This window comes from Oryctolagus cuniculus, chromosome 12 (assembly GCF_051225735.1).
Source record: "Oryctolagus cuniculus isolate XC-2025 breed Fujian yellow rabbit chromosome 12, ASM5122573v1, whole genome shotgun sequence".
Taxonomy (NCBI): Eukaryota; Metazoa; Chordata; class Mammalia; order Lagomorpha; family Leporidae; genus Oryctolagus; species Oryctolagus cuniculus.
This window is the reverse complement of record NC_142878.1, coordinates 43,979,891-44,005,152: the sequence shown is the minus strand read 5'-3', so window position 1 is coordinate 44,005,152 and position 25,262 is coordinate 43,979,891. Positions and strand designations below refer to the sequence as shown.

At 44.7% G+C, this 25,262-nt stretch overlaps 1 protein-coding gene across 2 annotated transcripts; it reads right to left on the bottom strand.

Annotated features, from left to right (window-relative positions):
• Positions 1-2,366: 2,366 nt before the first annotated feature.
• GPR33 (G protein-coupled receptor 33) lies at positions 2,367-9,630 on the bottom strand. Of its 2 annotated transcripts, XM_089309815.1 has the most exons (3): positions 9,346-9,630; positions 8,174-8,244; positions 2,367-4,415 (listed from the first exon to the last, which is right to left on the bottom strand). In XM_089309815.1, the coding sequence occupies exon 3, from the start codon at positions 4,407-4,409 to the stop codon at positions 3,387-3,389; it is 1,023 nt and encodes a 340-aa protein (XP_089165941.1). In that variant the 5' UTR covers positions 4,410-4,415; positions 8,174-8,244; positions 9,346-9,630; the 3' UTR covers positions 2,367-3,386. The 2 variants fall into 2 exon arrangements, with proteins under 2 accessions (XP_089165941.1, XP_051678712.2); XM_051822752.3 differs by lacking the exon at positions 9,346-9,630 and having other exon boundaries at positions 8,174-8,408.
• Between the last annotated feature and the right edge of the window lie 15,632 nt (positions 9,631-25,262).

Below are 25,262 nucleotides of genomic sequence, written 5' to 3'. Positions count from 1 at the left end.
TAGGCACGTTGTTTTGAGACACTGTCTCTGCACCAGTTCCACACAGCAAAGCCACTAATTTTCTCATAAACCTTTTAAGTCCTGAGAATTCAAAACAGTGAGGAGCCTGATGAGATCAAGACAACTCTAACGAGAAGATTTAATCAAAATTAACCTTAGTTTGAGGGCGTGTTAAAAATATATTTGAGGGGCAGTTTTCTCAAGTCTAAACCCTATTTTCGTAATGTGATTTATTTTTAAAAAATCTTAATATCTTATATTTTATACAGTGGTTTACATATTGTATTACTATATTTGGTTTTCACTGAATATCATTTATTGGATTTCAGTTGTGTATAATATTTTAGAAAAGAAATATTGTCATTGATAGGCTTCTTTCTGTCCTGGAGGAGTTTACAATGTAGAGAGAGAGATGAAAGAAATTCCTGTAAATAAAAGAGCCCCCAAAATAGGCCGCATAAAAAGACAACTCAAAGCATACACAGATAGCTGTGAGGAACGACAGCACACAGCTTGCAAACACCACAAAATCCACCCAATTCAGCAACTATTCTTTATTTGTTATTGTAGAGGTCTCAGGAGGGAGATGAAAGGCACTCTCTATCACTGGTAGGTTTCCAAAGCACAATTCTTGTTTCAAAGACTGCTATGTTCTATTCAACTGCTCTTCTTCCCGGGTCTGGCATCACAAAACTTCAGTAGGCTTGTCAGGGCCTGGAGGAGTGTGGGGAGGCAAGAAGTGCCTTCTGCTTCCCATTGTGGGACCACTCAGAGCCGCAGTCCAGCCACCAGTCCTGCCCCTTCCTCTCTGGGAAAACTACTAGGCTCAAAAAGCTTGCTAGGGGAGGGCCAACAATTAAACTTTGCATTCATCCAAACTTTTGTCATATTCAAAATGAGAGAGATCAAGCATCTAGTTGCCCACGTCAATTAGCAGGATTTCTAGGGCACCAAGCCACTGTAGCCTTCTCTCAGTAGAAATTTAGTGATGAAGGTTAATCTCTTTTCCTTTCTGCAACTTTTAATCAACATCATCTATCTTGGGAAGTGGGGGGAACTTTTTTCTGCCAAGGGCCATTTGGAAATTTATGACATCATTGGTAGGCCATACAAAACTATCAACTTAAAAATAGTCTGCTATAGATTTATTGAACTTCTAATACTACCTGCAGTTGCCTTGGCAGGTCTAGACCAAATGATTTTGTTGGCCATTTAGGTCCATGGGCTAGACGTTCCTAATACTATATTATGGGAGTTTTTGGTTAGGGTATATGTCTTGATCTGAAATGGTTTGTGGAAAGTTAGCTGGCACATTTAGGGCCTGCATGTGGAATGTCACCTAAATATTTCCATGCTGCAGCAATTGAACTAATGAAACAATTTAGCTTAGTTGCTTTGTGGTAGATAGGATTATATCCCAATTGACATCTGTTGATTGATGGATAAAACTGACTAAATCAAAAAGGTAATGGGTCAGTGATACTTTGTGGTCCTATATATAATCTAGGTACTATAATACATTGCAAAAAACTTGAAGCAAAACTTGAAAACCAAGATAAATTAATATTGTTATTGCTATTATAAAATCAAATATGCTCTGACAGGCAGATTCTTAAACATTATGATTTTCTTGGTCCAACATTTCAGAAACAGCTTCATTTGTAAATATTAAAAAGAGACACTTAAGATGTCTTTATAGTTATAACATTAAAGCACAAATGTGCTTATTCTTTAATATGTGTATGACAAAAAGAGTGCCTTGTTGCTTCCATGTTGTTTTGCCTATTTCAGTTAAATAATTTAGGTGTTAAGTACAGAGGGAGCTCTGCCCAAATGTCTGTTTTATAGAAGATTCTGTGACAGAAAATTAAAATCCATGATACCATTGCCATTTAGAAATTGATATCCTAACTTCAAAAATCAAAGATTAAAAATTACATATGTACCATTCCAATCTGGTAGGATGACAACTTAAACAAGGAAAACAGCAACTGTTGGTGAGAATGCAATACAACTAAAATTAATGTTCATAGTAGCATTATTTACAATAGTCAAAAGGTAGAAAAATTCAAGTATCCATCAACAGATAAATTAATTTTTAAAATGTAGTATATACATACAATGGAATATAATTCAACCATAAAAAGGAGTGAAGTTCTGATACATCTTACAAAGGGGATGAAAATTTTTAAAAGTAACTTTTTAAAAGACTTTATTTTTAAGGATTTTTAAAATTTATTGGACAGACAGAGTGAGAGAGAGAGAAAGAGATGTTGATTTTCCATTGGCTGGTTCACTTCTCAAATGGCCACATGCCTGAGGTTGGTCCAAGGTGGAGCCAGGAGCCTGGACTCCATCGGTAGCTTGTACATGGGTGGCAGAGGCCCAAGTACATGGGTCATCTTCTGCTACCTTCCCAGGCACATTAGCAGGAAGCAGGATTGGGAGCAGGGCAGCCTATACTCAAAGTGGCACTATGATTTGGGATGCCGAAGTTGCAAGAGGTGTATTAACCCATTGCACTATAACTCTGGCCCCTAAAAATTACTTATTTACTTACTTGAAAGGCAGAGTAACGGGACGAGAGAGAGAGAAAAAGAGAGAAAAATAGGGAGAGAGAGAGAGAGAGAGAACACTTGAAATCTTCTATGTACTCCCCAAGTGTTCACAACAGCTAGGGCTAGGCAAAGCCAAAGTCAGGAGCCAGAAACTCCATCTGGGTCTTTCATGTAGGTGTCAGAGCCTCAAGTCCTGACCCATCATCTGTTGCCTCTCAGGAGCATTAACAGGAAGCTGGATGGAAGTGGAGGTGGAAATTCATCCTAAGCACCCTTATATGCTATGGCTGTCCCAAGTGGTGGCTTAACCCATGGTGCCACACACCTGCCCTACATGGATGAACCTTGAAAACATTATGCTCAATGAAATAAATAAGATGCAAAAAGACATTGTATGCTTCCACTTATCTGGAATATTTAGAATAGGCAAGTTCTTAGAGACAAAGTAGTAAATGGGAGTTTACTAGGGACTGGAGGGAGAGGAAATGGGAAATTATTACTTAATGGATACAGAGTTTCTCTTTGGAAATAGGTAATAGATAATGGTGATAGTTGCTCAGTATTAAATATAACAAATTAAAAATAACAAATTCCACTGAAATATATACTGAAATAGCAAATTTTATGTAACTTTTTTTTTGTAATAAAAAAGTTAAACAATGACATTTGCGATATGACCTATTGCTTGTTTTCTTGCAGTTGTTTCAATATTCATAGATCTAAGTATGGTACAACATCGATGACTCTGCAATGTAGGGACTACAAAAGCAAGAGGATGTGTATCTGATGGTATAATGGACAGTCTAGGTTTGCTTAAGAATTCAGAATTTAAATGTCGACTCCTGAATGTAGGTTTTGTGTTCTTTCGGCAGAAGAATCCTCACCGAATGTTGACTCAAATAGAGCAAGAATGGATTTCTTGAAAACGTTTTTGAAGTTCTCCCCACTAAATAGATAAAGTATGGGAGAGAAGACAGGATTGAAAGAAGTGGTAAACACTGTAAGGATCAAAGTCAACTCTACAAGTAACGACTGGTTCTTAGCGAGAATTAAGCCCTGATGTACATGGTAGGGCATCCAGCACCCAAAGAAAGAGATAACAGCAGTCATCATGACTTTGAAGGGTTTGCTGGATTTAAAGAGGCCCCTCTCTTTCATCTTGCGGGCTACTCTTTCATAACAAAAGCCAATGACTAAGAAAGGCAGAAGGAAGCCCAGTATGAAGCGGCTGATGAAACAGGTGGCATGAATCCATTGTCTTACTGTTTGCATCTCTTTGCTTTCCCAGTCAGTGGACACAGCGTAGTTATTTCTGCAGGTCACTCTTCCTTTACGGTCATCATATGTCTCCCTGAAAACCAAATAGGGCACGCTGAAGGCAGTGGCAGAGAGCCAGACTCCCAGAACGACTCTGGAAGCCCAGTGTGAGGTTCGGTGCTTTTGGGACCACACTGGGTGAAGGGTGAGAAGATAACGATCTAGACTGATGGCCGAGAGGAACAAAACAGAGGCGAACATCGCCAGAGTCAAAGTGCTGTTGCAGATCTTACATAAAGCGCTTCCAAAGGTCCAGTGGTTGTCCTGAAGATAGGAGGTGGCCAGAAATGGTAGAATCAATGTTGAAATAAAATAGGAGAGAATGAGATGAAAAAATAAGAGAGTATTGACTGAATTTTTCATCTTGCATTTTAGCACCCACAGATAGAGGCCATTAGTGATGGAACCAACTATGAATGCCATGAACAAAGGAAGGACAAGGACCAGTCTGGGGGCAGGAGCAGGAACATGAGTGCTGTTTCTTACTACATCGGAGATATCAATCAGGTCATCAGTAGAGTTGATCAGATCCATAATTTCCTGTGGAGTGAAAAACAATGAAAATAACAACAAAGAGCAAGGAATGTAGAAATTAAAAGGTTGGTTTTTCTATTGTAATAATCTAAAGAACATTTTAACAGTGGCAAACATGATATTTCTTTCTTTTTTTTTTTTTAGAAGGCTGTCAGGTAGGCAACTATCAGTGTCTGTTTCTGCATGGACTCTGGCACATGGTAAACATTAAATAGATCTTAGCTATGCTGTTCTTCATTCATATTAGCTATGTGAGAGAAAGAGAGAGGTCTTCCATCTGCTGGGTCACTCCCCGAATGGCCACAATGGCTAGAGCTGAGCCGATCTGAAACCAGGAGCCAAGAGCTTCTTCTTGGTCTTCCATGTGGGTGCAGGGGCCCAGGCATATTTGCAGGGAGCTGGAATGGAAGTGGAGCAGCCAGGACTTGAACTGGTGCCCATATGGGATGCTGGTGCTACAGGCTAGGACTTTAATCTGCTGTGCCACAGCACTGGCCCCCATGCATAATATTTCTACAAGAACAGAAATCACATATTTTCCCAAGGTCTAATACATTTATGCTGTATGAGGAATTAAGATCAAATTAATTTGAGCATCAGAAATACTACAGAGGAAAGTAAATAAATGTGAAAGAGGAATAAAATAATATTTTGACCGCTGTTAGTAAATTAGCTTAGGCAGGTGAAGTCTTCTACTTGGATGTTTAACAAAAGTTTGACCCCTCTTATGGGGCATGTCTTGAATAAGGCAATGCAGAATCAGTTGTACTTGACTAAGACATGGTTGGGGTAAATGTTGCTAATGAAATGAACAAAAATAACAACAGCTGTTGCAAATTATAATCATGGACTTCCAAATTAGATTTTTCCTTCATATGCTAACTATACATAGCAAGCACTATTATCTAGTATTCTAATAGTCAACATGTGGTAGTAAGAACTCAAGTTCATATAGGAGCCCTAGGGCACTGCAAGCTTGTGAGGTGCCTTCAGAATCATCAACAAAAGAGGAAATCAGTGTGCTGGAGGATTTTAGTAGTAGTTGTTTGTTGTGTGGGGAAAGAAGGAGAGAAAAGTCAAAGAGCTCACATTTACCCAGTATTTCTCATATGCCAGGAGTTGTCCATAAAAATTGTTATCTTCCTCATAAAGCTTATGCTAAAAATATTTAAACAGAAGAGAAAGTGAGACTTAGAAGGGTTAACATTTCTATCAACATCTTTCACCTTGTTTCAATTATGTCAGGTAGAGACCCTTACCTTTCTTTCATATTACGCCTTTGAAAATTGGTAATTCCTATGTAGTGCTATGGTGATGCTCCATGAATCAGTGATTTTGACTATCTAAAATATCTAATTTCTCAGATAATGGTTTCTATAGTATCAAAAATATAAACCTGACAATATTCTGGAAGGTATCTATTATATCAACAAATTGGTTTGTGATAAACTGGATTAAGTAATGGAAATTGCTAACGATGCTATTTCCATCCTAAGCAAAAATGTTCTAAGCCTATAGAGAGAAGAAATAAAATAATTGTTGTTTAAAACCATGACTGGGACCAGGTGTTTGACCTAGTGATGAAGATGAAGGTTAGGACACCTGTGTCCCATGTGGTTGTGCCTGGCTTCACTTCTGACTCCAGCTTCATAGTATTGTGAATGACTCAAGTAATTGGGCTCCTGTCATCCATATGGGAGACCTGGATTGAGTTTCTGGCTTCTTGTTATGGTCATTTAGAGAGTGAACCAGAGGATGGGGGAATCTCTCTCTATCTCTGCCTCTCTGTAACTCTGCCTTTCGAATAAAAATAAATAAATCTTTTTTTTTTTTTTTAAGAAAAATACCTTAGTAGTCTACTTTGGGAATAAACATGGAATGAAATCACTGGGCAATGGCAAATGAAAGTGAGAACTTGAGACAGGGGCTGTGTGCAGGTCCTGGGACCTGGAGAGGAGGGAGGAAAAGTGAGGATGATTTTTTTTTTTTTTTTTGGACAGGCAGATTTGGACAGTGAGAGAGAGACAAAGAGAAAGGTATATCCTTCCGTTGGTTCACCCCGAAATGGCCACTACGGCCAGCGCACTGTGCGGATCTGAAGCCAGGAGCCAGGTGCTTCCTCCTGGTCTCCCATGTGGGTGCAGGGCCCAAGCACCCGGGCCATCCTCCACTGCCTTCCCAGGCCTCAGCAAAGAGCTGGACTGGAAGAGGAGCAACTGGGACAGAACCGGCGCCCCAGCCAGGACTAGAACCCGGGGTGCTGGCGTCGCAGGCAGAGGATTAGCCAAGTGAGCCTTGGCGCTGGCCGAGGATGATCTCAAGAGAGGGAATTTGGAACATCAGGAGGAGGTTTGGAGGCCTAAGGAGGGAGAGGGTTCATTAGACATTCTGAGAACCAGAAATGACACAGGGAATTGCAAGACAAATGTCCAATACTGAATTTTAATCCATTTGCTGAGCCTTGATACAGTGTCATGTCTCTTCTCCCCATTAATTCACTTTTGTCTTGAGTTGGCAGTGATTGTAGAGAACCAGAGAAAACGAGCTTGGGTTCCCTATTTAGAGCAGAGTGCAAAGGAGAGAAACCATCAGCAGCAGGAGGTGAGATCTGAATGAGCTGACAATAAGGTGGAAACTGGATAGGTTTTGGGGCTTGAGTAGAAAAGGAGAAACCAAATCCCCCCGAGAAGTTTCAGTCTGTGTGTATACCCTGTGTGTGTGCATTTCTGTGTATGTGTCTCTGTAGCTCTGTCTGTGGTTTTTCTATGTATCTGTGGTGCCTTTGTGGGTCTCTGTGGTATGTGTTTGCATTCATGGAATAGGTGGGGGGAGCTGTGTGTGTGGTCTGTGTCTGTGTATCTGTGATGTACTTGTGAGATCTCTGTATGTGTGGTTTGTGGTGTCTGTGGTCTTTGTGTGCTTATCTGTGGAATCTGAGTAGGTGTGGGATTTGTGTGTGTGTATGTATGTGTATGTGTGTGTGTGTGGTCTCATCTGTGAGTGCATATGAGAAAACTGAGTTATAAGGAAGTTTTAATCTTTTTTTTTTTAATTCTGTGCCTGAACTTTGGAAGGGCATCTGAAAGTAATGCAGCACTTGAACAAAATCCAAGTAAAACTTCCCTGAATCTCATAAAGTTTCCTAGGAACTTTGATTTATTGCACATAACCAGGAGAATCCTTCATCCTTAAGCATTTTTTAAAATGGTTTTAAAGCACTTGAATAGGAGGTAATGGGGCGACACTCAAGTTTTGGCACCCTGTGGTCCTGGGTTTAGATGCTGCCCCTTCTACCTACCAGCTCTATTATGACCTTCGACCTTTTAACTCTTCAAGTCTTTTTTGCTTTCTAAAACCCAGTGAGCTTTTGAGAGGGCTATCAATCACTCAGCACATTTCACGGCACACAGTGCTCTTTTTTTTTTGGTCTATTGTTTTGCTCAACGTCATATTAAGGCCAAGAAGAGGCTCATTTTGCCCTTTCAGGGCTGCAGGCCACAATTTCTTTCCTCTGCAAAGCATCTGTACTGAATCCTGGAGAACCTCCAGGCTCAGTGTCCATCTGTTTGGACACAGTTCTCAGGTTTAGAGCTGCTTTGAGACTCTGGTGGTACTGTGCCATTAGCAGGAAGATCCCATCTCCAAATGGAGACATTGAGCCACTGCTCTGGGAGACCCAGGAACCTCAGGAAGCTGGTCAGGGGCAAGCCTGGTCTCTTTGGATGACAGCATTAGAGCAAAGCTGCTGGCCCAGGGAATCTTACCTTAGAGCTAGGTTGTCATGCCGGGAAGGTCTTGAGCAAGCCAAGGTGACTCTAAATCAACAATCTTCTTTCTAGGAACAGGGACAAAAATCAGTGACACTTTGTCTTCATTTCATCTGCCTTTCTTGCAACTAATGTTACTCCCCAGCCTTAAACCCACTATTTAAAGCAAGTGAGACCTTGCTCTCTTTGGTTCCTTTTTCTGTGTAATGGACTGCCTTAGAGGTGGAGGTAGAGAGAGGAGTACTTCTTTAAATCATTTCTGCTTTTGAAACAGAGATTTTAAAAATTCCATAAGCAAAGTCACTATATTTAAGGTTAATAAGCTCATTGCAGGTGTTAAAATACTGGTTAAAAATTACCTCTTACTATTGGGTCCTCCCACTAGCTACCCAATCTGTCTCAATTCTAGGGTATTTTTCAGCGAATGGAGGGATGGTGTTGAGTACACAGGGAGGAGGTAAATATCAGGCATGAACAAAAATAGAAATGAGCTACCGAATGTTACTGGAGAGAAAATGGTTATAATGAAAAACTTTAACACTGATTTTCACATTAAAATGCAATGTATGAGGATAGGGCAAGGATTTGTGTTATTTAGTTTGCTATAATGAAGACTGACGGGCAGAATGATCTGCATTTACACAATTGTTGGGAATGGTTGGATAAAGCGTAGCGCTGGTTATCACATCCTAGAAGGTGATCTCATTATAAGAAATCCTGCTACCCAGGGAATGCATTTATGAGCCATTACTGACTGAGCCTTGCATATCCAATCTTCCTCTCTGTTCCATCTCTGAAAGTTTTTCAGATTCAGCTCTGTGCTGACCTCAATGCCCTGATTTCTTTCCTGCTTGCTTTCCTCTTTGTTTCTTCCTTGCCAGTGGAGAAAATACATCAAAACCACTGTGTAGCTTCTGTGGGGAAGATCTTGGGGATTCAAACTGTTAGCTAGTCTGTGAGAGTTTTAAAGCTTTCACTTCTAGACTGTAGCCTTCCTAAAAATATGCTTAAATTTTAGTTATTAATTCATTTGTGTCTATGACCTTCAGTCTAAGACCTGCTATTCTTTGGGAGTTAAGGATGATGTTTCAAGCTGGCTGCTGCATTAAAAATATTTTTTTAAAAATTATTTGAAATGCAATGACAGAGAGAGAGGGAGAGACACATACACACAGAGATCTTCCATCTGCTGGTTCACTTCCCAAATGGCTGCAACAGTTGGAGCTGGACCAGGCTGAAACCAAGAGCCAGAAAATCCTTTTGAGTCTCCCACTGCCTTTTTAGATGCATTAGCAGGGGGCTGGATTGGAAGCTAAGCAGCCAGAACTTGAACTGGCACCCTGATATGGGATGCCAGCATTGTTAAGTGGCAGCTTAACCTGCTGTGCCACAAAGCTGGCCCTCTACCACATTTTCAGAGGGGTTTCTTGCCAGGTTTTATCCCTTTTGGGTTGATTCATAGATTCAGAAGCAGAACAATCCAAACCTGCTCATTTCAAAGGTTAGCAATCCAAACACAGCACAGCTGAATGAATCACAGTAGATTTTCACAAAGAGGAGAGCCAAAGGCTTCTTCCATTTGCTTCTTTGTTGCTAAAAAAAGGTGAAGGGATTTGGATCAGATTCTTCCTCCTCTGCCCCCTTCTACAATTAAAAATTTCATAAATAATAAATATACTGGGGACTAGTACGCGCTAGTATGCAGAATGCACGCACTGGAGAGCCTGCACTTGAATTCTTCCATGGCTTCCCTCAGAAATAGTCTCATTGGCGAGGGTTTTCCTCCCATGGGTAATTGAGCCCCGAGATTAACTCTGTTAGGCAATGCACAGACTATGCTTGAGGCAGGAACTTCTCTTCTGTGGCTTTAGTGATGTTCCTCTGTTCAGTTCACTTTTCATTTCAAGTTAAATCAGGTGGTTTCAAGGAAAGAACTTATAGAAATGGAAACTGGTTTATGCTGTTTTGATACAACCACAACATGAAATACATAGAAATGCAGAAGCAGATGGTGTTGCTCAATCAAATACTTGAAAGGGTAGGAACTTGGAGACGCATGAAAGTTTTTGGAGCTGGAAGAGACGAGTTAATTTTATCTAATTCCCATTCAGCAGGTGAAGAGACTAATATCCTTGAGATGTTTAATATCTTGTCCTATATTATACTATCAGCTAATAAATGAGTTGGGACAAAAATAATGTACACTAAAAATACTGATGCACTTCTGGCAGTGGGTTGATCTCACAAGACAGATTAGGATAGAAACAAAAGTCTGTATATAAATCCAGAGTCTGCTGCTTAACATGTACAGATACAACCTCTCTGAGTCTCAACCCCTCATTTTATTAAAACACTTGATAGGGGGCCGGTGCCATGGCACAGTAGGTTAATCCTCCGCCTGTGGCGCCGGCATCCCATATGGGCACCGGTTCTAGTCCCGGCTGCTCCTTTTCCAGTCCAGCTCTCTGCTGTGGCCTGGAAAAGCAGTGGAAGATGGCCCAAGTCCTTGGGCCCTGCACCCATGTGGGAGACCAGGAGGAAGTTCCTGGCACCTGGCTTCAGATCGGCACAGCTCCGGCTGTTGCAGCCATTTGGAGAGTGAACCAACGGAAGGAAGACCTTTCTCTCTGTCCTTCCCTCTCACAGTCTGTAGCTCTACCTCTCAAATAAATAAATAAATAAAATCTTAAAAAAAACCACCTAAGTTGATGGGGGTGGGGAGTGTCAGAAAGAAGACGAGACAGAGGCATAGAGGCGCCCCAGGCCCTCATTTGAAGTGTGAAACAACTTGTGGGGATTAAGTGACATACTATAGGCAAGGACTTAGCACAGTGCCTGGCACCGGTAAGTACAGTCTTGCCTTGATTAACCGTCGGCATTTGTTCCAAGAAATGTGTTGTGAGGTGATTTCACAATTATGTAAACATCGTAATAAGTATTTACATGAAGTAGGTGGGACAGTCTGCTCCGTACCTGGGCTGTACATAAAGATTTTGTTTATTTGAGAGGTAGAGTTACAGACAGTGAGAGGGAGAGACAGAGGGAAAAGTCTTCCATCCTCTGATTCACTCCCCAAATGTCCCCAACAGCTGGAGCTAGGCAGATCCAAAGCCAGAAGCCAGGAGTTTCTTTCAGATCTCCCATGAAGGTGGAGGAACCCAAGCACTTGTGCCATCTTCCACTGCTTTCCCAGGCCATAGCTGAGAGCTGGATCAGAAGAGGAACAGCCAGGACTAGAACTGGCACCCATATGGAATGCTAGCACTGCAGGCGGAGGATTAATTTACTGTGCCATAGCGGCGGCCCATCCTAGGCTATATTATAATCAAAAGGGAATCGTAGCCGGTGCTACAGCTTGCTAGGCTAATCCTCCGCCTGTTGCGCCGGCACCCAGGGTTCTAGCCCTGGTTGGGGCACTGGATTCTGTCCTGGTTGCTCCTCTTCCAGGCCAGCTCTTTGCTGTGGCCCGGGAGTGCAGTGGGGGATGGCCCAAGTGTTTGGGCCCTGCACCTGCATGGGAGACCATGAGAAGCACCTGGCTCCTGGGTTCATTGCCCATCTTCTCACCTCAGTTTCCTGCTAATGCAGACTCTGGGAGGCAGCAGTGATGGCTCAAGTTATAGGGTCCTTGCTACTCATGTGGGAGAGCTGAATGATCAGCTCCCCACTTTATCTGACCTGGGGCTGTTGCAGACCTTTGGGGGAATGAACCAGAAAATGGGAGGACTTTCTCTCTCTCTCAAACAACTAAACATTAAAAAAACAAAAAAAAAAAAACAAAAAAAAAACAACTATGAAGTGTTCTTGAAATTTAATTCATCCATCCATTATCTACTGAGTGTTTAAAATATTTGAGGCGCTATTCTTGTCATTAGGGATACAGAGGAAAGAAGAGTTATACTCTCATGAATCTTACATGCTAGTGGGGAGAAATGGACAATAAGTCAGTAGCTAAATACATAAAGAAGAATATCAGGCAGCACTATAGTGCTATGTGGAGCAAGAAAATATAGGTAGTAGAAGATGCCCAAATACTTGGGGCCCTGCTACCCATGTGTGAGACCTGGCAGAGTTCCAGGCTTCTGGCTTCAGCCTGGCCCAGCTGTTGCAGCCATTTGGGAAATAAACCAGTAGATGGAAGATCTCTCTCTGTCTCCCCATCCCCCATCTCCTTCTCTCTGTAACTCTTTCAAATAAATCTTAATAAATTAAATAAATAAATATTTAAAAAAAAACCATGGAGGGGCTGGTGCTGGGGCACACTAGGTTAATCCTCTGCCTTTGGCTCCGGCATGCCATATGGGTGCTGGTTCTAGTCCAGCTGCTCCTCTTCGAGTCCAGCTCTCTGCAGTGGCCTGGGAAAGCAGTGGAGGATGGCCCAAGTGCTTGGGCCCCTGCACCCATGTGGGAGACCAGGAGGAGGCACCTGGCTCCTAGCTTCGGATCAGTGCAGTTCCGGCCGTGGTGGCCATTTGAGGGAGTGAACCAACAGAAGGAAGACCTTTCTCTCTGTCTCTCTCTCTCTTTCTCACTGTCTGTAACTTTGCCTGTCAAATAAATAAAATCTTTAAAAAAAAAAAAAAACCATGGAAATGTGATGAGCAGCTAAGTGTTACTTTCAATGTGGATGGTCCCTAAAGGCCTCTCTGTGGGTGATGTTTAAATGAGGTTATGATGACACAGAGAAGGCAGCTATGTGGTGATCAAGAGGAAGGGCACTACCCTGGCTCCATGTCTGTTTTCCTCCATACTGACCCCTTTCTACCTCCTGTCTGTTCTTGTTCTCCGAATCTGGCTTCCGATTTGCTGGATTCTTTGACTCATGACTTTTTAGCTTCATTCCACAGTTTATGGCTTGGCTTCTGCTCCTTGGCAGGATGCTCTGGTTTGGTGTATCCCCCAACGGTTCCCACGTGCAAAGGCTGGTCCACCAGAGGTGGTGAAACCTTTAAGAGGTAGAGCTTACTGGGAGCACTGTTGTTGAGGGGCACTGTCCTCAAACGAATGGAAGTAGTTCTCATGGGATCCTTGCTAATTCTCAAGAGAGAAGAGGCAGCTACTTCAAGCCTATTGCTTAGGACACTGGTTGGGATGCTTGCATTCCATATCAGAGTGCCTACATTTGAGTCCCAGCTCTGTTACAAATCTCAGCTTCCTGCCAATGTGCATCTTGGGGGCAGCCGGTAAGGGATCAGGTGGTTTACTCTGAGGTCATGAGGGAGACTTGGATTGAGTTCTCAGCTCAATTTTGCTACAGTAATAGAAAACAGACTGGTACACAGGGTCCTGGTTATGACAACATTCTTGGAAACAAAAATTCAGTTTTGTTCCGGAGATTCTCTCCTGGGGATCTGCTTCCAGCAGGTGGCCTTCTTGGATCTGATCTACTACAGTGACCCTTAGATCCCCTCCATGTCTGGACAGCATTCCCAGGGCTATAGGCAGGATGTACCTAGAGGAGAAGCAGGAAGCGAGGCTAGGAAGTTGTCAAGATCTTGATTATAAAAAGACTTGGATTCAGGTCCAGTCTCAAGGGAGATAGGGTTGGGATTTGCAGCACAGGTGGAGAAGAAAGGCTTTGTATAGCAGTGAAAATGTTAAGGTTTTGGATAGATTTGTTTCCCTGTAAATTCAGGCCCAAGATAATCTGCTGAGAGTTAACAGATGTAGGATGTTGGAGAGTAATGAAGGTTTAGAGTTGCCTATGAAAATAATGAGACATATAAAAAATTACTGCGTGATATTCAGGGTCTGTTTCAGATTAAGGACCACTTATTTGTGGGTCTGTCCTCCTGGGAAGGAGGATATACTTTATCATACAAATTAAAAATTTTGAGCAGTTCATGTTGTTACATTTGCTCCCAGTCTGGTGTAGGAGCAGAAGCTGACTGTCAAGAGATCCAGGGATGATTTCCGAAGTAATGCTACCGGGAGAGGTAGCCAGTTAAGGCAAGAGCGCTGACAAGAGAGTAGTGAAGTGATGTCGCCGAGGGTTAGGTGGAACAGGGAGTGCGCAAAGCCATGATGAATTTGCTGGTTGGGAAGCTTACAGGATTGCAAGTCGCAGTGCAAGTCAAGTAGCAGTTTTTGTATAAGCAAGGAAGACTGCTGTGGATATTGGACTTTAAGTTTTTTTAGGTATAGCCGTTCTTAAAGAGGGCAAGCTCTCCAGAGTCTGGCAAAAGAAGTCAAGTAGTAAACCAGTCACTGGAATTGACATCAAGAAGTTGGACCTTACTCGCTATACCACAGCGCTGGCCTAGGCAGCAAGCTTAATTGATTGGTTTCCTCCCACCTACGTGGATGACCCTGATTGAGTTCCCTGTTCCTGGCTTTGGACTTAGGCCAGCCCTGGTTGTTGTGCGCATTTGGGGAATGAACCAACAGGTGGGGGCTCTTTCCATTTGTCTGTCCCTCTCTGCTGTAGAAGGAAAGAAGGAAGGAGACAGGGAGGGAGGGAAGGAGGAAGTGATATTGTCACATCAGTAGATAGCGGCTCTGGAAGTAGAGAACAGGTTGGTAAAGGGTGAGAGTGGAAACCGAATGAACAATTATTATTTGGTCTAGGCTCCCCCAGAAGCAGACCCTGAAACAAAAATTCTAGGGCAAATGGTTTACTTGCTAAATAATTCCAGGACACCTGGTAAGGTTGAAAAAAAAAAAAGAGAGGGAAGGGCAGACACAATAAAGTATGAATTATCAAATGAGTTTCAGCTGTGGGTAACGCAAGCTTAAGCCCACCGAACAGCTCTGGAAATGGTGTGGAATGCATCCTGCTGGGTGTCCTCACCCGAGCTGTGAGGAGCTGGCCAGTCATTGGTTGTAGGATGCTAGTGGGGTGTGAATTTCTGCCACACTTGAGCACAGTGAGAACCTGTGACCAGGTAAAACTTTTGGGGGATAAAAGGTTTCCAGCAGAAGAAGTCTGGACAACAATGACGGAAAAGGTAAAGACTAAGCGTCATGGGTAGAGGTCAAAGGGCACATATTAATTCTGCTTTTGCATTAGCTCAAGCAAGAGATAGAGGTGGCTTAGATTAGGGTGGAGATGATGGACATGAAGGGAAATGACAGGATTTAAAAGTCATGAACGTGGCATTTAATTTTTAAAAAGAATTTATGTGAGAGGAAGAGAGGTAGAGATCTCCCATTTGCTATTTTGCTCCTCAAATGCTCAGAAGCCAGGAACTTAATCCAAATTTCCCAGGTGGGTGACAGGGACCTAAATACTTGACGAGTTACCTTCTGCTTCCCAGGGTACACATTAGCAGGAAACTGAAATCAGGAGCAGAGCTGAGACTTGAACCCAGACGCTCCAGTGAGGAATACCAGTGTCCCAAGTGGCATCTTAACCACTGTACCACACGCCTGCCCCCATGTGGGTGGCAGGAGCCAGGAACTTGGGGCATCTTCCACTGCTTTCCCAGAAGCATAAGCAGGGAGCTGGATAGGAAGTACAGCAGCCAGGACACAAACTGGTGCCCATATGGGTTGCCTGCACTGCAGACCACAGCTTAACCCACTGCACCTCAGCACTGGCCCATGTGTGCGTGTGTGTGCATGCATATTAAGATTTATTTATTGGCTGGTGCCATGGCTCACTAGGCTAATCCTCCGCCTTGCAGCCCCAGCACACCGGGTTCTAGTTCTGGTCGGGGCGCCGAATTCTGTCCCGGTTGCCCCTCTTCCAGGCCAGCTCTCTGCTGTGGCCTGGGGAAGGCAGCGGAGGATGGCCCAAGTACTTGGGCCCTGCACCCCATGGGAGACCAGGAGAAGTACCTGGCTCCTGCCATCGGATCAGCGTGGTGCGCCGGCCGCAGCACGCCGGCCGTGGCGGCCATTGGAGGGTGAACCAACAGCAAAAGGAAGACCTTTCTCTCTGTCTCTCTCTCTCTCTCACTGTCCACTCTGCCTGTCAAAAAATAAAAAATAAAAAATAAATTAAAAAACCCCCAAAAGTTAAAAAAAAAGATTTATTTATTTATTTATTTGAAAGGCAGTTACAAAGAGGAGAGAGAAACAGAGAGAGATCTTCCATCTGCTGGCTCACTCCTCAAATGACAGCAACAGGCAGAGCTGGACCAGAGCTGGACCAGGCTGACGCCAGGAGCCAGGAGCTTCATCTGGGTCTCCCACGTGGTGCAGGGTCTCAAACACATGGGCCATCTCTACTGCTTTACCATGTACATTAGCAGAAAGCTGGATCAGAAGTGGAGCAGCTAAGACTCGAACTGGTGCTCATATGGGATGCTGATGTCATAGGTGGCAGCTTAACCAGCTATGCCACAGCATTAGCACCAGAAATATTTCTTACTGTTTTCCAGGTGAATGGCTTAGGCTTTTGAAATCAGACACAGACTTCTTTTTGCAGGGGGAAGGTTGTTTAATGACTACGGTAAGATAGAAGAAAGAATTTCTGATGTTTTATTATACAGTAGTGTGACTATAGTTAATGCTAAGGTATGTATATTTTGTTTTTCAAAAGCTATGAGAAAGGATTTTATGTTTTCACTATAAAGAAATGATAAATATTTGAGGAAATGGATATCTACACCCTGATTTGAACATAATACCTTGTACGCAGATATCAGAGCATCACAAGGTACCCTGTAAATATGTATAATTTTTATAAGTTTAAAATTTTTAAAAAGGATCAGCTTTGGCCAGTGCCCTGGCTCACTTGGCTAATCCTCCACCTACGGCGCTGGCACACCGGGTTCTAGTCCTGGTTGGGGCGCCAGATTCTGTCCCGATTGCCCCTCTTCCAGTCCAGCTCTCTGCTGTGGCCAGGGAGTACAGTGGAGGATGGCCCAAGTCCTTGGGCCCTGCACCCGCATGGGAGACCAGAAGAAGCACCTGGCTCCTGCCTTTGGATAGGTGTGGTGCGCTGGCCGCAGCACGCCGGCCACAGTGGCCATTGGAGGGTGAACCAACAGAAAAGGAAGACCTTTCTCTCTCTCTTGCTGTCCACTCTGCCTGTGAAAAAAAAAAAAATCAGCTTTTTTTTTTTTTTTTTTAACAACTCACTTAAATTTTAGGACTTCCAGGCTAAATAGCTCAGTGTCTTTTCTTCCTTCCTTCTTCTTTCTTTCTTTAAGAAGCAGAGAGTCAGAGGGCACAAGTGAGCTCCCATCCACTTGTTCACTCCCCGAAAGGCCACAGTGGCTGGGCTAGGTCAGCAATCCAGTCAGGACCTGGGAATGTACTCCAGGTCTCCCACGTGGGTAGCGGGCTCCCAATTACTTGGGCCATCACTGCTGCCTTGCAGGGCTGTTGGCAGGAAGCTGGAGTTAGGAGCCAGAGCTGGGTGTTGAACCGAGGTACTCCAGTATGGGGTGGAAATGTCATAAGCAGCATCTTATCTGCTACTCTGATCTGCTCCCTTTCCTTATTTCAAACCAGAAGGTAATATAAGGCTGGAACTTAGTCTCACAGTCTTATGACTCATGTGTTCCTTTTCTTTCTCCATCTTCATGACAGAAATGAGAAATTTTTATAGCTAGGTAAATGAAACAACTGAAGACAATATAAAATTGATTGCAAGTATGATCTAATTATCAAAGATCCAGAGATACTCAAATGAATGGAATTAAGTGTTTTAGCATACTGTAACATACTCCTATACTTAAAAATGTTATTCTTGGGCCAGACGTTTGGCATAGCAGTTAAGATGATGCTTTGGAGACCTGCATCCCCTATCAGAACACTTGTGTTAGAATCCCGGCTCTGCCGGGCTGATGCTGTGGCATGGCAGGTGCACATCCCAATTCAAATCCTGGCTGCTCTACTTACAATCCAGCTGTCTACTAATGGCCTGGGAAAACAACAGAAGATGGCCCAAGTGCTTGGACACCTGCACCGACATGGGAGAGCTGGAAGAAGCTCCTAGATACTAGCTTCTGATTGGCCAGATTTGGACCTTCCAGCCATTTGGGGAGTGAACCAGCAGATGAAAGACCTCTCTCTCTGTCTCTCCCTCTCTCTGTAACCCTGCTTCTCAAATAAACAAATCTTAAAAAAAAAAAAATCCCAGATCTGCTCCCAAATCTAGGCTCCTACTAATGTGCCTGGGACCTATTGTGGCTTAATCAGTGTGAGTAAGGGGTCATTACAGCCATGCCCTATTAATTTATTTACTATTTATTTGAAAGGCAGAGAGAGAAAGAGAGAACTCCAAAATGTTGGTTCCATCCCCGAAAGCCTGCAACAGCTAGGGCTGAGCTAGACTGGAGGCAGCAGCTGGAATTCAATCCAGGTCTCTCACATGGATGCCAAGGACCCAAGTACATGAGCCATCACCTGCAGCTCCTGAGGGTCTGCAATGGCAGGAAGCTGGAGATGGGACTCAAATCTGGGTATTCCAATATGAAACCCAGGTGTCCCAACTAACATCTTTTTTCTTTTCCTTTTTTTAAAAGATTTTACAGACAGAGAGAGGGTCTTCCATCCACTAGTTCACTCCCCATATGGCTGCATCAGCCAGAGCTGAGGCGATCAGAAGCCAGGAACCAGGAGCCACCTCTGGGTCTCCCATATGGTGCAGGAGCACAAGCACTTGAGCCATCTTCCACTGCTTTTCCAAGCCATGGATCGGAAGAGTGGTAGCTGGGACATGGGACATGAAGTGACACTCACATGGGATGCTGGCGCCGCAGGCAGAGGCTTAGCCTACTATGCTGCAGCACTGGCTCCCCAACTAACCTCTTAACCACTAGGTCAAAGGCCTGCCCTGACTTCACTATTTTTATTAACTATGGCCTCATTTGTTTTACTCAGATTCCCTAAATTTCAGATGTCCCCTGTTTATTTTAAAGAGTTTTTTAATAAATGTATTAAATTCACTAGGCTCTTTGCAATGGCATGTACATCTAAATATGTATGTATATTTCCATGAAAATGGGACCACATTCTGCATTCTGTTTGCTAACATTTTCCATTTAAATGATATACTACACATTTTTGTATATCAATAAACTAGTATGTTAATAAATATATACCTGTATCATCATTTTAATAGCTAGCTAATATTCCATTACAGGTTATTTTGAGGATTAAATTAAATAAAATAGGTGAATCCAACTGGCATATAGTAATTAAAGTACAACCTCAAGAATTGGTGTTGTGGCTCAGTGGGTTAAGTTTTTGCTTTTGGTGCAGCTATCCTGTAATAGAGTACTTCTTTGAGTCTCAGTTGCTTCACTTCAGATCCAGCTCCCTGCTTATGCGCTTGGGAAAGCAGCAGAGGATGGCCCAAATACCTAGACTCCTGCTATGGATGGGGTTCCTTGCTCCTGGCTTCAGCCTGGCCCAGTCTCAGCTGTTGCTGTCATCCGGGGAGTGAACCAGCAGATGGGAGATTCTCTCTTTCTGTTTCTCCCTCTCTGTTGTTCTGCCTTTCAAATAAATAAATAAATAAATAAATAAATCTTTTTAAAAAATAAACTTCAGCATATAAATGGTCCTTAAATTCAGATTTTTCTTAGGTTGATGCTTGACTTCTCTGTGCCTGTCTTTGCTAGTTGGCCACTTTCATACAGATACTCTCAGATGCTTTTTTTTTTTTTGATAGGCAGAGTGGACAGTGAGAGAGAGAGACAGAGAGAAAGGTCTTCCTTTGCCGTTGGTTCACCCTACAATGGCCACCGCGGCTGGTGCGCTGTGGCCAGCGCACCACGCTGATCCGAAGCCAGGAGCCAGGTACTTCTCCTGTTCTCCCATGGGGTGCAGGGCCCAAGCACTTGGGCCATCCTCCACTGCACTCCTGGGCCACAGCAGAGAGCTGGCCTGGAAGAGGGGCAACCTGGACAGAATCTGGCGCCCCGACCGGGACTAGAACCCGGTGTGCCAGCACCGCAAGGCGGAGGATTAGCCTACTGAGCCGCGGCGCCAGCCTCTCAGATGCTTTAAAGAGAAACCTCCACAAAGAATTACCTCCAAAAGCAGGACCAGGAACTCTGTGTCTTAGACATCATTGTTGATACCAGAAAGTAGGTGGTTCAGGACACTCATAGAAGATGTAGGTTGTAAGGACTTTCTCTTATGGCAGATAAGAGAATGCTGATGCTCTATTGGGAAAGAAAATGTGTAGTTTTGCTGACTCAGGATCTGGGAGGCCAGACCTCTAAAGGAGAGAAAAACTGAGAAGAGATGGCTTCTCAGAACAAGAACTTGATTTTCATCTCTGGGAAGCCCTTCATTTCATTTCATTTTATTTATCTTTAAAGACTTATTTATCTGAAAGGCAGAATGACACACAAAGAGAAAGAGATCGATCTTCTATCTGCTGGTTCAATCCCAAAGTGGCTGCAATAGCCAGGTCTGGCTCAGGCCAAAGCCAGGAGCCTGGAACTCCGTGCCTGTCTCCCACAGGAGTGGCAGGGGCCCAGATATTTGGGCTGTCTTCTGCTGCCTTCCCAGACACATTAGCAGGAAGCTGATTGGAAGCAGAATAGCTGAGACTCCAACTGGTTGCTGGCAGCTTTGCAAGCGGCAGCTTAACCTGCTGTGCCATAATGCCAGTCCTGGAAGTCCTTTATTTTCATTTATTTGTTTTCATTTTATTTTAAATGCACAGAGATGGAGACAGAGAGATCTTCTATCTGCTGGAATCTCATTTCAGTGAGATCAGAGCATGAAAAACATTCCAGATTCTTGTTTAAAAGTATGTGTTCCTCCTACTGCATTTCTAGTTTTAAAATACTGCTTTTAGCATTCCAAGAATCATGTTTATAAATGGTCTTGGCTGCCATTTTAAAGCACTATAGCGCTGGCTGGGCTCGTTCATGGTCCTCCTCTAAACACCATTTGCCGAAGTGCGCACCGGGGTTTTGAGATACCCACATATCCTCAGGAGCCAGCTTGCAGGGTCCTGGAGAAGAACTTTGAACATGTGAGTTCTGTGGGACATCCTTCAGCCCGTAGTTCCATACACAGGGATGTGGCTATGGTGTGGGCACTGAACGAGACAGCGGTGGTTGTGGAGCCCCACGGAGACTGACGTGCGAGGTGATCATGACCTGGGGAGAGTGCGGGCTGTGAGGACAGGGCCCTGCTGAAAATGCTCAGGAGCTTCTCACTGCGGGGGGTGGGAAGTGGGGGAGAGGGAGGGGAGGGCGTGGCCAGAGATGATTCCTGTAATTCTGGTTTCTGCCTCTGAGTGGATGGTGGTGTTTGCGGGGAAAGAGCATGATTTCAGTTCTGCTGATGGAGAACTTGAGCCTCACGCACATCGGTAGGTGGGGCGAGGCTCTTCTCTGCAGAAGAAATCAGCTACCGTCACACGGAGAACCGGTGTCATACAGACCAGCCGACCTCTGTAACAGCCGAGATCACTTTACTTTTCAGGGAAAAAATGTGTAGCCCCTTTAAAAAAAAATCACGCTCTTAGAAAGGAAAAATTAGCTAATCTAGGTTACATTAGCTTCTTGTTGTTAACATTAAGGATTATTTTGTTAAATAACAATTTTCCGTAGTCAGCCTGACCCGTGATTATTATAATACACCTAAACATATTGCCTAATATAATTACTCCCTTTTTGGGGATAAAAACACTCTTCGTTTCCTTCCTGCTTGCTAAGCCTTAGTAAAGGATGAAGTCTTCCATGGAAAATGAAGTCTGTAGAACTATGACATAGATGGTAAAAATTGAGGTCTTTCAGTGGCACACAAAGTGCCAGGTGTAATACTGGTAGCTCCCTCAGTGGGCACAAGGTATCTGTGACAGATGATGAGCAGAAAAGCAGTGTCACAGGCAGAGTGGTGCTGGGGCACCAGGAGTGTAGTCAGTGATGTCCTTGGGATGAAGGTGTACAGTTGGAAGCAGGCTGGAGCTAGGTCAGAGGTTGGTCAAGAAAGAGCTGGCTCAACCAATTTTGAAAGGGACCACATTTTTTTTTTCCCCATGGAAAGTGAAACAGAAGGCCTAGGCAGCAAGAAACCTTGTCTGTTATGGAGGTTGGTAAAAGATAGAGGCTTGCCTTGAGTGTCCTGCCCAAGTCAATGAGGTGATGCCACCTTGCTACAGCATGGCCATCAGGGCTTGGCGTGACTAGCAGGCCTGGTTTGACTGGGGTGGTCAGGTGTAGGCCAGGCCAAAGCCAGGAATCTGGGACTCATCTGAGTCTTTCACATGGATGACCCGAGTACTTGAGCTGTCACCTACTGCCTCCCAAGATGTGCATTAGCAGGAAGCTGGAATTGGAAGCAGAGTCAGGATTCTAATTTAGGCACGCTGATATGGGGTGTATGCATCCCAAGCAGCATCTTAACCACTTTGCCAGATTGCTGCCTTGTCTTACCTCTTAATTTAACTAAATAAAAGTTTTTATTAAAATGAAGATCACTGGAGTGATTGAATCGTCTTATTTGCCTAGCAAAGTCCTACATAAAGCCTGCTATCCCGCATTATTAATTGTGTCTCCTTAATTCTCAAAACTGTTCCTGTTTGGGGCCAGTGTTGTGGCACAGCGGGTTAAGCTGCCACCTGAAACACTGGCATCCCTTATTGGGCACTGGTTTGAGTCCTGACTGCCCTGTCTCTGATCCAGCTCCCTGTTAAAATGCTGGAAAACAACAGTGTTTGGGCTCCTGCACCCACATGAGACACCCAGGGCAAATTCCGAGGTTCTGGATTTGGCCTGGGCTGGTCTCAGCCATTTGTAGCCAACTGGGGAGTGTGCCAGCAGATGGGAGAGCTCTCTCTCTCTCTCCCTCTTTGTCTGTATCTCCCCTTTTTCTTTCTTTTTTTTTTTTAAAGATTTATTTATTTATGTGAAAGTCAGAGTTACACAGAGAAAGGAGAGGCAGAGAGAGAGGTCTTCCATCTGATGGTTCACTCCCCAATTGAACGCAACGGCTGGAGCTGCACTGATCCGAAGCCAAGAGCCAGGAGCCAGGAGCTTCTTCCAGGTCTCCCATGTGGGTGCAGGGGCCCAAGGACTTGGGTCATCTTCTACTGCTGTCCCAGGCCATAGTAGAGAGCTGGATTGGAAGTGGAGCAGACAGGTCTCAAACCGGCACCCACATGGGATGCCAGCACTTCAGGCTGGGTGTTGACCCGCTGCACCACAGCACCAACCCCCTCTTTTATTGTAACTCTCCCTTTCAAATAAGTAAGTCTTAAAAAATTAGTGTCCCAGTTTGAATGACCAAGCATTTTTTTTTTTTTTTTGGACAGGCAGAGTTAGATAGCGAGAGAGAGAGACAGAAAGGTCTTCCTTCTTTGGTTCACCCCCCAAATGGTCACCACAGCTGGCGTGCTGCACTAATCTGAAGCCAGGAGCCAGGTGCTTCTCCTGGTCTCCCATGCGGGTGCAGGGCCCAAGCAGTTGGGCCATCCTCCACTGCCTTCCCCGGGCCACAGCAGAGAGCTGGCCTGGAAGAGGAGCAATTGGGACAGAATCCGGTGCCCCAACTGGGACTAGAACCCGGGGTGCCGGTACCGCAGGCGGAGGATTAGCCAAGTAAGCTGCGGTGCTGGCCAGACCACGTACGTTTTTATCTTTAACAAATTACCCTTCTAATTCTTAAAGAAGAGTACTATTTTGTAGATGTTGGCAGAGCAGGCCAACATTTTATGTTTAACAGTGTTCCTTTCAACATGATTCACTTTGTATCACTTTTAATAAATAAATTTAGGGACTGGTGCTGTGGCATAGCAGGTAAAGCTACCACTGGCAATGCCAGCATCCCATATGGGTGTTGGTTCGAGTCCCAGCTGCACCCTTTCTAATCCAGCTCCCTGCTATTGTGCCTGGGAAAGCAGTGGAAGATGGCCCAAATCCCTGGGTCCCTGCACCCATATGGGAGACCTGGAAGAAGTTCCTGGCTCCTGGCTTTGATCTGGTCTAGCCCTTACCATTGCAGCCATCTGGGGAGCAAACCAGTGGTTGAGTGATCTCTCTCTCCATGTCTCTCCCTCTCTGTAAATCTGCCTTTCAAATAAATAAATCTTTAAAAAAAAGAGCCGGCGCCGCGGCTCACTAGGCTAATCCTCCGCCTAGCGGCGCCGGCACACCGGGTTCTAGTCCCGGTCGGGGCGCCGGATTCTGTCCCGGTTGCCCCTCTTCCAGGCCAGCCCTCTGCTGTGGCCAGGGAGTGCAGTGGAGGATGGCCCAGGTGCTTGGGCCCTGCACCCCATGGGAGACCAGGAAAAGCACCTGGCTCCTGGCTCCTGCCATCGGATCAGCGCGGTGCGCCGGCCGCAGCGTGCCGGCCGCGGCGGCCATTGGAGGGTGAACCAACGGCAAAGGAAGACCTTTCTCTCTGTCTCTCTCTCTCACTGTCCACTCTGCCTGTCAAAAAAAAAAAAAATAAATAAATAAAAAAAAATAAATAAAAAAAAGAAATGAAGCCGGCGCCGTGGCTCAATAGGCTAATCCTCCACCTTGCGGCGCCGGCACACCGGGTTCTAGTCCCGGTTGGGGCGCCGGATTCTGTCCCGGTTGCCCCTCTTCCAGGCCAGCTCTCTGCTATGGCCAGGGAGTGCAGTGGAGGATGGCCCAGGTGCTTGGGCCCTGCACCCCGTGGGAGACCAGGAAAAGCACCTGGCTCCTGGCTCCTGCCATCGGATCAGCGCGGTGCGCCGGCTGCAGCGGCGGCCATTGGAGGGTGATCCAACGGCAAAGGAAGACCTTTCTCTCTCTGTCTCTCTCTCTCACTGTCCACTCTGCCTGTCAAAAAAAAAAAAAAAAAAAAAAAAAAAAAAATTTTTGAAATTGAAAACATTTGCATATAGTCTCTCTGCATCTCACTTACATTTGCTGTGTGTGTGTGTGTGTGTTTTGTTTTGTTTTGTTTTGTTTTTGACAGGCAGAGTGGACAGTGAGAGAGAGAGAAAGGTTTTCCTTTTGCTGTTGGTTCACCCTCCAATGGCCGCCGCGGCCGGCGCACTGTGCTGATCCGATGGCAGGAGCCAGGTGCTTCTCCTGGTCTCCCATGCGGGTGCAGGGCCCAAGCACTTGGGCCATCCTCCACTGCCTTCCCGGGTCACAGCAGAGAGCTGGCCTGGAAGAGGGGCAACCGGGACAGAATCCGGTGCCCCAACAGGGACTAGAACCCCGGGGTGCCGGTGCCGCAGGAGGATGAT